The sequence below is a fragment of the Rana temporaria genome, chromosome 1, assembly GCF_905171775.1.
Source record: "Rana temporaria chromosome 1, aRanTem1.1, whole genome shotgun sequence".
Classification (NCBI taxonomy): Eukaryota; Metazoa; Chordata; class Amphibia; order Anura; family Ranidae; genus Rana; species Rana temporaria.
Genome location: NC_053489.1, coordinates 675,172,595 through 675,184,829, shown reverse-complemented (window position 1 = coordinate 675,184,829; position 12,235 = coordinate 675,172,595). Strand labels below are relative to the sequence as shown.

At 48.5% G+C, this 12,235-nt stretch overlaps 1 protein-coding gene across 1 annotated transcript in view; it reads right to left on the bottom strand.

Annotated features, from left to right (window-relative positions):
* The window catches only part of LOC120924643 (nicalin-1-like), an 82,598-nt gene extending 70,977 nt beyond the window's left edge, over positions 1 to 11,621 (bottom strand). Inside the window, exons 1-2 of the mRNA XM_040335647.1 lie at positions 11,297 to 11,621; positions 1,306 to 1,496 (exon numbers count right to left, since the gene is read on the bottom strand). Coding sequence (XP_040191581.1) covers positions 1,306 to 1,496; positions 11,297 to 11,444 — 339 coding nt within the window. The 5' untranslated portion in view covers positions 11,445 to 11,621. The remainder of the gene's footprint in view (positions 1 to 1,305; positions 1,497 to 11,296) is intronic.
* Between the last annotated feature and the right edge of the window lie 614 nt (positions 11,622 to 12,235).

Sequence of the window (12,235 nt, the reverse complement as noted above, 5' to 3'; positions counted from 1 at the left end):
CCCCACCCCACAGTCACACACTATTATTATTATACATCTATATAGCTCTGACATATACCGCAGCGCTGTACAGAGAACACTGAGCCAATCACATCAGTCTCTGACCAGAGGAGCTTACACTCTAATGTCCCGCCCACAGTCACATACTGTTATTATACATTTATATAGCTCTAGCCGGAAGAGCTTACACTCTAATGTCCCCCCCCCCCCCCACAGTCACACACTATTATTATTATACATGTATATAGCTCTGACATATACCACAGCGCTGTACAGAGAACACTGAGCCAATCACATAAGTCTCTGACCAGAGGAGCTTACACTCTAATGTCCCCCCCACAGTCACATACTGTTATTATACATTTATATACCGTAGCTCTGACATATACCGCAGTGCTGTACAGAGATCCCTGAGCCAGTCACATCAGTCTCTGTGGTGGGAAATTAGAGTGTAAGCTCCTGTGGTTCGGAGACTGAAGTAACTGGCTCAGTGATCTCTGTACAGCGCTGCAGTATATGTCAGAGCTATATAAATAGTTTTTGACAGAACTAGAGGAGCTTACACTCTAATGTCCCCCCACAGTCACACACTATTATTATTATAGGTTTATATATCTCTGACATATACCACAGCGCTGTACAGAGAACACTGAGGCATTCATGTCAGTCTCTACAACAGAGGAGCTTACACTCTAATGCCCCCCCCCCCAGTCACACACTATTATTATTATTATTATAATACATTTATATAGCTCTGACCTATACCGCAGCGTGAAGTAACTGGCTCAGTGTTCTCTGTACAGCACTGCCGTATAGGTCAGAGCTATATAAATGTATAATAATAATAGTGTGTGACTGTGGGGGAGGGGGGCATTAGAGTGTAAGCTCTTCTGTTGTAGAGACTGACATGAATGCCTCAGTGTTCTCTGTACAGCGCTGCGGTATATGTCAGAGCTATATACATTTTTAATAAAAACAGTGTATGACTGTGGAGGGGACATTATAGTGTAAGCTCCTCTGGTTCAGTCACACACTATGCCCCCTCCACAGTCATACACTATTTTTATTAAAAATGTATATAGCTCTGACATATACCGCAGCGCTGTACAGAGAACACCGAGGCATTCATGTCAGTCTCTACAACAGAAGAGCTTACACTCTAATGCCCCCCTCCCCTACAGTCACACACTATTATTATTATACATTTATATAGCTCTGACATATACCGCAGTGCTGTACAGAGAACACTGAGCCAGTCTCTGTACCAGAGGAGCTTACACTCTAACGTCCCTCTTGGTGACATACCTGTACCGGTCCTTGCAGCTCTGCTGGGCTCTCAGGAGGGACCAGTATCAGCACTGCAGCCACGGACTGGGCCAGGACCCGGCTCCACCTCTCCACCGAGAACTCTGTGATTCTCATGAGCACACAGCGCCTGCTCAGTATCTCCGCCTCCAGCGTCCGGCTCTCCGCGTTCACCTGGACCGACTTACAACCTGCAAAGAGTTTCCAAAATTCCATCAGAGCTGCCCAATTCCGTTCATAGGAAGGCCTCACCAGGGGTAAAAGGTAATGGGCTCTGGGCCCCCGATCAGTACATTGTGGCCCCAGAACAAACACACGGATCAGAAAAGTCAGATATCTGAATGTGAATAATTGTTAGAAGAAATATAGATATACCGTATTTTCCGGTGTATAAGACGACTTCTTAACCCCTGAAATTTTTCTTAAAAGTCGGGGGTCGTCTTATACGCCGGTAACCTAACATGCATAGTTGCCAACTGTCCCGTTTTTAAAGGGACAGTCCCGTCATTTGGGACCTAGTCCCAGCTAATTTAGCCTGCCGGGACTTGTCCCGGCTAGTGGGGAAAGCAGGTGCGGCTTCCAGAGTTGTAAAACAGTCAGTGGCAGAGCTGGCCTGTCTGTCGTCCGATTGGCTAATTCGGATGGCGGCCGCGGGTGGCGCTGACGCATGCACGCGCCTGGAGTCTCCCCCCTCCTCAGCCGGGTCACGTGACGTTGTGACGAGCTCAGCCGAGAGACGACTAGACGCTGTCAGCCGCCTGCCGACATCTCCCCTGCGGTCCAGTCAGCCCAAGTACGGCGGCCTCAGCAGCACAGGCACTGGTGTGCACTGCCAGGAGGTGAGCCAGCGCCTAAACTGAATTGTAGTCTAGTGCAGTGGCACTGTGGGTGAGGAAGTCAGTCTGATTGCTCGTGTTCTGCCCAAATAAGCAAATAGCAAGTGATTTTTTTTAAAAGTAGAAGCTCAGTGATGCTCAGAATTGTAAGTAAATCATTTGCTGTTAAAGTGCTTCTAAAGATAACTTTTTTTGTTTTAGATAGAGTTGGCGACGATTTGAACCTCCTGGAAAAATTACCTTTTACTACTTGTCCTGGTGACCATTGTCATTGTAACTGAAAATGAGGGAAATCCAAAAGCATAAGTTATCACTAGAACAGAAATAGAAGTATTTTTTTGAATGGTAGCACTTGCTCTGATGACAGCTAAGAAGGGGATTTAGTCATTTTGGAAGGATTTCCTTTCAACCTGTAGGGTTCACAGGAATGCATAGTTGCCAACAGTCACTAATTTCCTGGGACAATCCCGTATTTGGGACCCTCGTCCCGGATTGTGTTTGTCCCGGGAAATTCTGGAATGCTTTAGGCAAAAACGGCAGCGGCTACACCAAAGTGGCCACCGCCGCCACAAGTGTTGTGTCCTCTTTTACTCTTGTGGTCAGTGCAGAGGAGAGGGGCAGCCAATTGCTTCTCTCTTTTGGCAGCCCCTCCCCACTCTCCACTGAACATACGATATGATCGTCCTCCACCCACCCCGCCGGCTTTGAATCCCATCATCTCAAGCTGCGACTCGAGTCAGGAGCAGACAGACCAAAACTGAAACTGTGATTGACCAAACTGAGGTGCAGAGACAGGCAGGAGCTGGAGCAGCTGGCACAGAAAATGGCATGATTGCCGCACTGAGCAAGGCTGGGTTCGAACTGCTAATACAGGGTCAGATTGGACTGGAGCTGCTGATATAGGTAGGCTGAACTGAGGCATTGGGCACAGGCTGAGCTGAGACTGGCTGTGCAGCAGGCACAGGTTCATTGGCATCTGACTAAAACAGTGTCAAAAGTTTTTTTGAAGATGGTCTAGCACCAGATGAAAGATAAATGGAATAGTCATAACTGGGAAGGTGTCACCCAACACTTTAGAAAGGTACATCCAAGGAGTCCCTAAAACAAGGAAATCTGTTCCACTTGGCAGGCAGCAATCTGGATAGAACACAGTATGCAGGTTTGTACACACTGATTGGACCATGCCAAGATATTGCTTGTGCTACAATCAGTCACTGGGTTCTGACCTTGAAGCCAGGCATCAGTGGTAGTGCATCGATAGTGGGTGCAGAAGCGCCGCCCCCTCTCTCCTGCACCAGTCATGGGCGTCCAGGTATGTCCCCTTTAAGATGCGGAGCCATTGGTCGCGAGCGCGGCGGCATGTTCGCGACTTGGTTCGGGAGCTTAATAGCTGTGCTGCAAAGTGTCCCTGGAAATTTTTTTCAAATGTTGGCAACTATGAACATGCAGACTGCGGCCGTCCATTTTTTCAAAAGCCGCGCCTCCTTCTTCTGCTGTTCCGTGATAGGCGGAACACTCAGCTTCCCAGGAGACACTGTGTTCAGTGTTCCGCCTATCACGGAGGCCCTCTCCGAGGATGAGAGGGCCTCCGTGATAGGTGAACACTGAACACAGTGGGCCAGATTCACATAGAGATATGACGGTGTATCTCCTGATACACCGTCGTATCTCTGAGTTGTGCCGGTCATATCTATGCGACTAATTCATAGAATCAGTTACGCATAGATATGCCTAAGATCCGACACTGTGTTACACCGTCGGATCTTAGGCTGCAATTCCAGGCCGGCCGCTAGGTGGCGTTTCGCTTGATTTACGCGACGATTATGCAAATGAGGAGATACGTCGATTCCGAAACGAAGGACCGCCCGGCGCTTTTTTGTTGCGTCGTTTGCGTTCGGCTTTTTCCGGCGTATAGTTACCCCTGCTTCTATGAGGCGCAGCCAATGTTAAGTATGGCCGTCGTTCCCGCGTCAAATTTTTTTTTTTTACGTCGTTTGCGTACGTCGATTCACAAAAGCGCTGGACGCAAGTTACGCTCACGCCGAAACCAATGACGTCCTAGCGACGTCATTGGGAGCAATGCACGCCGGGAAAATTCGCGGACGGCGCATGCGCATTTAAATCGGCGGGGGGACGCACCTGATTTAAATACTACACTCCCCCTAGCCGCGGAATTTGAATTCCGCCGGGGGATTTACAAACCGCCGGCGCAAGTTTCGAGGTAAGTGCTTTCTGAATACTGCACTAGCCTCTCAAATTTGCACCGGCGGATCGTAATTCAGATAGATTACGCGGGTCTAAAGATCCGCTAATCTATCTGAATCTAGCCCAGTATCTCCTGGGAAGCTGAGTGTTCCGCCTATCACGGAACAGCAGAAGGAGGAGGCGCGGCTTTTGAAAAAAATGTCAAAAATCTCAAAAATATTCCGATTGCACACCTTCCGGCAAAATGGCCAAGTAGTAAAAGGGTGCTGAAACGATCACCGGCTGGGAACCGGAAAGCAAATCATATATATATATATATTCGCCAGCACACCAGGAATCATAACGTCCAAAGATTTAATGCATATCTATTATGTCAAAAAGAGCAACGTTTCGAGGCCACGCAGGACCTCTTCGTCAGGCAAAAACGAAGAGGTCCTGCGTGGCCTCGAAACGTTGCTCTTTTTGACATAATAGATATGCATTAAATCTTTGGACGTTATGATTCCTGGTGTGCTGGCGAATATATATATATATGTTTTGAAAAAAATGGACGGGCGCGGTCTGACAGATACTGCATGTCTTAGGATAAGGTAAGGGATCGTTAAGACATGCAGTGAGGCATGTAATGGGGTACAGTGAGTCTGGCATGTAGTGGCACAGTGAGGCATGTAATGGGGCACAGTGAGTCTGGCATGTAGTGGCACAGTGAGGCATGTAATGGGGCACAGTGAGGCATGTAGTGGCACAGTGAGGCATGTAATGGGGCACAGTGAGTCTGGAATGTAATGGCACAGTGAGGCATGTAGTGGCACAGTGAGGCATGTAATGGGGCACAGTGAGTCTGGAATGTAATGGCACAGTGAGGCATGTAGTGGCACAGTGAGGCATGTAATGGGGCACAGTGAGTCTGGCATGTAATGGCACAGTGAGGCATGTAATGGGGCACGGTGAGTCTGGCATGTAGTGGCACAGTGAGGCATGTAATGGGGCACAGTGAGTCTGGCATGCAATGGCACAGTGAGGCATGTAGTGGCACAGTGAGGCATGTAATGGCACAGTGAGGCATGTAGTGGCACAGTGAGGCATGTAATGGGGCACAGTGAGTCTGGAATGTAATGGCACAGTGAGGCATGTAGTGGCACAGTGAGGCATGTAATGGGGCACAGTGAGTCTGGCATGTAATGGCACAGTGAGGCATGTAGTGGCACAGTGAGGCATGTAATGGAGCACAGTGAGTCTGGCATGTAATGGCACAGTGAGGCATGTAGTGGCACAGTGAGGCATGTAATGGGGCACAGTGAGTCTGGCATGTAATGGCACAGTGAGGCATGTAGTGGCACAGTCTGGCATGCAATGGTGGCACAGTCTGGCATGTAATGGAACAGTGAGGCGAGGCATGACTAGTAGAGTTGAGCGGACACCTGGATGTTCGGGTTCGGGTCCGAACCCGAACTTTAAAAAAAAAGTCCGGGTTCAGGAACCCAAACCCGAACTCCGAACCCCATTGTAGTCAATGGGACACAGACTTTTAGAAAAAAACCTTCAGGTCTGGTATGGATATTCAGGGGAACCCCGCCGTCAATTTAAAACAAAAATGACGTGCGGTTCCCCCTAAATATCCATAACCAGACCCGTTATCCGAGCACGTTGACCTGGCCGGCCGCAGAAAAGAGGAGGGGACAGAGTGCGGCCCCCCCCCTCTCCTGAACCGCACCAGGCCACATGCCCTCAACATGGGGAGGATGTCCCCATGTTGATGGGGACAAGGGTCTCATCCCCACAACCCTTGCCCGGTGGTTGTGGGGGTATGCGGGCGGGAGGTTTATCAGAATCTGGAAGACCCCTTTAACAAAGGGGACCCCCAGATCCTGACCCCCCCTGTGTGAAATGGTAATGGGGTACACTGTACCTCTACCATTTCACGAAGGAAGTGTAAAGTATTGCAAAAAAAACCACACACACCGTAGAATAAAGTCCTTTATTAAAAAAAAAAAAAAACTCCAGCGGTGAGAAATCCACTCGTTCCCGGCTGCCTGCGTTGTCCTGATCCTGCGACGGGTCTTTCCTGGAAGAGGAAAGACCCTGGGCTTACCCAGTGATGTAGCAGAGGGTACGTCAGAGGGGGCGGGGTCACGTGACGGGTGGCCCTAAAGGGTCTGGTTATTGAATTTGCGGGGACCTCCGCGCATTTTTTTTCCCGAACTCCGATCCCGGACCCAAACTTTTTTCAATTATTCGGGTTCGGGTCCGGGTTCGGGAAAAACCCAAAGTCCGTACCGAACCCGAACTTTACAGTTCGGGTTCGCTCAACCCTAATGACTAGTAGGAAGGGGGTCATCTTATACGGCGAGTACATCCCATAACCAATATTTTAGCTGGGAAATTAGGGGGTCGTCTTATACGCTGGCAAATACAGTACATCTTTTCATATGTTGCAGTAATGTGTGCTTGTGACAGACCCAACCAGGACAGGGGCTTTTGGAGAGGACAAGGGGCAAACCTCCTACCCACTGAATATGGCCCATGGAGAGAGCAGGAAGGTTCTATTACGTGGTTGTCCACCATTAGAGAATTGGGAGCGAGGCTTGGATTACTTCTCTGAATAAGGACCATAAAGCTTTCCTTCTGGAGTGGATGGAAAGATGTAATATTAATCATGTACAGATTAATGGTCGGAGGGAATATGGTGGTCCTCCTGCAGACTGGGTTGGAGGGGCTCCTTCACTTGGGACAGAAATATTTATCAACCAATAATCCTCAAGAAATCTATGAAGATAAATTATTTCCACTGTATCAGACTGCTGGGACGCTGTTTACTTGTCTAGTGGACATAATACACAAGACAATCAGAAGACAAAGTTTGTGTTTCTCTCATTGTTAATTGGGTCACCTATTGTTTCTGTCTGTCTGCTGGTATTTTGTCCACTCCATCTTGTTAGCAAACTTTTGTGGGATGTTATATGTTTGTTAATAATGCCACGTACACAAGATCGGAAATTCCGACAAGAAAACCGTGGATTTTTTTCCAAAGATGGCCATACGTATGTATATGTTGCTTTGCCTACCCGTGCCATTCTGCCAAAGTATATCACGTGAGGCAGTCGACAAGCGGGTAAAATTTAGCATGGGCGTGGAAGTCCAGCAGAGTTGATTTTGCCAAAACTATCATCTTCATGGAAACACAAACTTTTTAGGGCAGTTTCCATGTAAAACTTTAATAATTCGCACCAGCCACTCACATAACATTTTTCAAGAATCACAAGAGATGTTAATTTTCTGGTATTTTGGAACATCCCAATACAGTGGAACCTTGGTTTACGAGTAACGCGGTTAACGAGCGTTTTGAATAACGAGCAACTTTTTTTTTTTATTATGACTGGGTTTGTGAGTGTTATCTTGCAAAACAAGCAGAATTCAAGCTAATGGGGTGTGCAGTACCGCATTTAGCCAGAGGTGCGGGGGCGCCGGTGACACTCTGAACGGTTCTGAGCCGTTCCGAGCCGCTCAGAAATCACTCGGAATCACTCGGAAATACTCAGTTCCCAAGTGTTTCCAAGCCTTTCCGAGGGTTTCCAAGATCCGCCGAGCTGTCCCCAAGTATTTCCGAGGCACTCCGGCGCCCTCCCCACCTCTGGCCACATGCGGTATTGCATGCAATAGAAGTCAATGGGGAACAAATTATCTTAATTTCTATTGACATCTATGGTTGCACAAATGTTGTCTGAAATTCCGAACGTCAAGAACGCGGTGACGTACAACACGTATGACGAGCCGAGAAAAAAGAAAGTTCAATAGGCAGTGCGGCTCTTCTGCTTGATTCCGAGCATGCTTGTTTTTTTTGTGTGCGCCGGAATTGCATACAGACGATCGGAATTTCCGACAAGAACCAGCTCTCAAATTTTTGCTGTCGGAAATCCTGACAGAAAAAGTCAGATTGAGCCTACACACGGTCGTAATTTCCGACCAAAGGCTCACATCAAACTTTTCTTGTCGGAATTTCCGATCGTGTGTACACGGCATTAGAGTGCTACAGACCTCTGCCCCACACCGGCAGCAGTTCCAGGGGCCCAGGGTGAGATGGTGTTATGGTGACCACATTTCCAAACTACAAATTAGGGACACCCCCCTTCCCAAAAATCAGCTTGTGCTGTAATGAATCACAGCGCAGTGATTGGACACAAGAGGCGGGATTTATGATTTCTCCAATCACAAACAGGGGGCGGGGACTGTGCTCCTCCAGGCATTCTTGGCCAGGACAAGTACTGTCATTGAGTAAAGCAGTGATGTGGCAGCATAGGCGTGCGCACAGGGTGTGCCAGGTGTGCCTGGGCACACCCTAATCACCCTGTGTGGTGCAGATTGCACCAAAACATACTGCGTTAAATGTGCACTAACGCACAGAAAAATACAGCATTAAACGGCACATAACACACTGAAATATACAACGTTAAATGTGTACTAATGCACAGAAATATACTGCATTAAACATGCAGTAATGCACAGAAATATACTGCGTTAAACGTGCAGTAACGCACATGAAGTAGACCCCTGATATTTCACCAAAGCTCCCTAATGGGGCTCCTAAAAAAAAAAAAATATTAAAAAAATAAAAACTACTGACACTGTCCACTGCCCTACTGACACCAATCTCTGCCCTACTGACACACTCCACCACTCTGCTGACACCATCAGTATACTGTATATACACTTGCACACTCATGCAAATGTTTGTCCTTTGGGGTGCACACCCTAATGCAATAGGCTGCGCACACCTATGTGTGGCAGGCTTTTTTGGGGGCATTAGATTGGCCCAGGGGGGGGGGGGGTGGCTGTGTCAGTTTCATTCCGGGACACTGTATTGTCCTGGAATGAAGGTGCCCGGGACAGACCTGCAAAATGCGGGACTGTCCCGGGCAATCCGGGACACGTGGTCACCCTAGATGGTAGTGGTTCTTCTTCCCCAGTGGAAGTCAGAGATGCAGGGAGGGGAGGAAGCCAGGAGCCAGGAGCGGCAGGGCAAGGACTCTGGAGAGGAGGAAGCCGTTCTCCTTCCCCAGCATCAGATCCACAGTCTGATATGGAGGGTGGAGGAATCCGGCCTCCCTCCCAACAGTTATCTGAAGTGGATGATGCTGGGTCCCCAGCTGAAGCGCTGAAAAGAAGGCAGAGTTCTGCTGGCCTCTGTCTAGCACCTACAGTGTCTCCATGGCTTCAGGGAGGTTGGGGCAGTCGAAGCCCCTCTCCACAGCAGCAGTCTGAGCCCTAGAATGGTAAAGATCATCCAGCTGAAACACTGGCAGCCGGAGAGGGATTCCACGACCTCTGTCCTACACTAATTGATGAGAACTATTCCCTGCGGCCCAGAATGGAGATCATGTGGGTTCCCTTTGCCCAACTAATGCAGTTCCAGACCAGGTGGAGGTTTTGGACCTTGTTAGTTCACTTTTGATGGTGACAGACCCAACCAGGGACAGGGGCAACGGATTATCCCCGCCCCCTAGTGGTTAACCCCTTCCCTGCCAGTGTCATTGACACAGTAATCAGTGCATTTTTATAGCACTGATCGCTGTATAAATGTGAATGGTCCCAAAATAGCGTCAAAAGTGTCCGATGTGTCCGCCATAATGTTGCAGTCACGAAAAAAAAAACGCAGATCGCCGCCATTACTAGTAAAAAAAATAAAAATAATAAACATGTCATAAAACTATCCCCTATTTTGTAGACGCAAACCAATCAATATACGCTTATTGTGATTTTTTTTACCAAAAATATGTAGAAGAATACGTATCCTAAACTGAGGAAAAAATACTGTATTTATCGGCGTATACCGCGCACTTTTTTCCCCTTAAAATAAGGGGAAAATTGTGGGAGCGCGATATACGGCGATACCCGCTTCCCGCGCTCAGTTTGAATGCCTGCGCCGACATATACCGAGTGCAGTACACTCGGCTACATTCGGCCAGGCTCGGCTTCGCTCGTGCTCACGCATAAACGTCACAGAGCGTGAGCACGTGCGAAGCCGAGCCTGGCCGAATGTAGCCGAGTGTACTGCACGACGGTATATGTCGGTGCAGGCATTCAAACTGAGCGCGGGAAGCGGCGATTCGACGGGTAACAGCGCGGGAGAAGCCGGGAGGACACCACCGAAGCCACAGACGGACGCCGGACCCGACAAGGAGGACACCACCAAAGCCGCAGACGGACGCCGGACCCGACGAGGAGGACACTACCGAAGCCGCAGCCGGATGCCGGATCTGATGAGGCCACCGATGGACGCCGCACAAGACACCAGAACTGTAAGTACTAAAATGTTTTTTTTTACAGGAATGCGGGTCCACATTAGGGGTGCGCGCTATACGCCGGAGCGCGCAATACCCCGATAAATACGGTAGTTTTTTTTTATGGAGATATTTATTATAGCAAAAAGGTAAAAAATATTGCTTTTTTTTTTCAAAATTGTCGCTCTATTTTTGTTAAAAACCGCAGAGGTGATCAAATACCACCAAAAGAAAGCTCTATTTGTGGGGGAAAAAAGGACGTTGAGCCACGTCGCACGACCGCGCAATTGTCAGTTTAAGCGACGCAGTGCCGAATCGCAAAAAGTGGCCCGGTCTTTGGCCAGCCAAATGGTCCGGGGCTGAAGTGGCTAACATCTCTTGTGCTTCTTGAAAAATTATTAAAGTCTTACATGGAAACTGCCCTGAAGATGTTTGTGTTTCCATGAAGATGATGGTTTTGGCAAAATCAACTCCGCTGGACTTCCACGGCCATGCTAAACTTTAGCGTAACCTTTACTTTGACGTTGTAACTTTTCTAAACAAAGCATTTCGTTGGGGTCAGAGGTTGTTATGATTACACGGCGAGGACCTGTCACACAGGGTCAGTGCAGGTGGGGGAGGGGGCATATATTCCGGTCAGTGGGTCACATCTTCTTCCTCCTCCTCACTTACCATGTGTGTGTCCCTCCAGGCTGTATTGCTGCATCCGATACACTGGAAATTCCATTGCCGGGATCCCGCAAAGGAAGAGAGCCAACAGGAGTATCGCCTCCATTATCCTGGGGGCCCCGGGGCCGGGCTGGGTGCTGGAGTCCCCCATGACGGGTCTAGAGAGCACATAGACAGCGTGTCACCTCGCTACTTGCTCATTGTCCCAGTGACACCATCTGTCTAATCCCTCTGTAATCCCGTCACAGGCCTAATTATCTGCTCATCTGTGTCTGGGCTCTCCCAGTTACCGGACAGTTCATTTCCCAGTTCTGAACTGGAATTTAGGGACTCTCTAGTCAACATATCAATAAAAAGACTGGGCAAGTCAAGTGGTCTGTTATTCCGAGGACTAAGCAATTCCTCTATATAGATCTTATATCACTAGAGGGGTCAGCAGCAGGAGGAAGAAGGTCCTGATTCCTCTATATAGATCTTATATCACTAGAGGGGTCACCAGCAGGAGGAGGGAGGTCCTGATTCCTCTATATAGATCTTTATATCACTAGAGGGGTCAGCAGCAGGAGGAAGAAGATCCTGATTCCTCTATATAGATCTTATATCACTAGAGGGGTCAGCAGCAGGAGGAAGAAGATCCTGATTCCTCTATATAGATCTTTATATCACTAGAGGGATTACCAGCAGGAAGAAGGAGGTCCTGATTCCTCTATATAGATCTTTATATCACTAGAGGGGTCACCAGCAGGAGGAAGGAGGTCCTGATTCCTCTATATAGATCTTTATATCACTAGAGGGGTCACCAGCAGGAGGAAGGAGGTCCTGATTCCTCTATATAGATCTTTATATCACTAGAGGGGTCACCAGCAGGAGGAAGGAGGTCCTGATTCCTCTATATAGATCTTTATATCACTAGAGGGATCACCAGCAGGAGGAAGGAGGTCC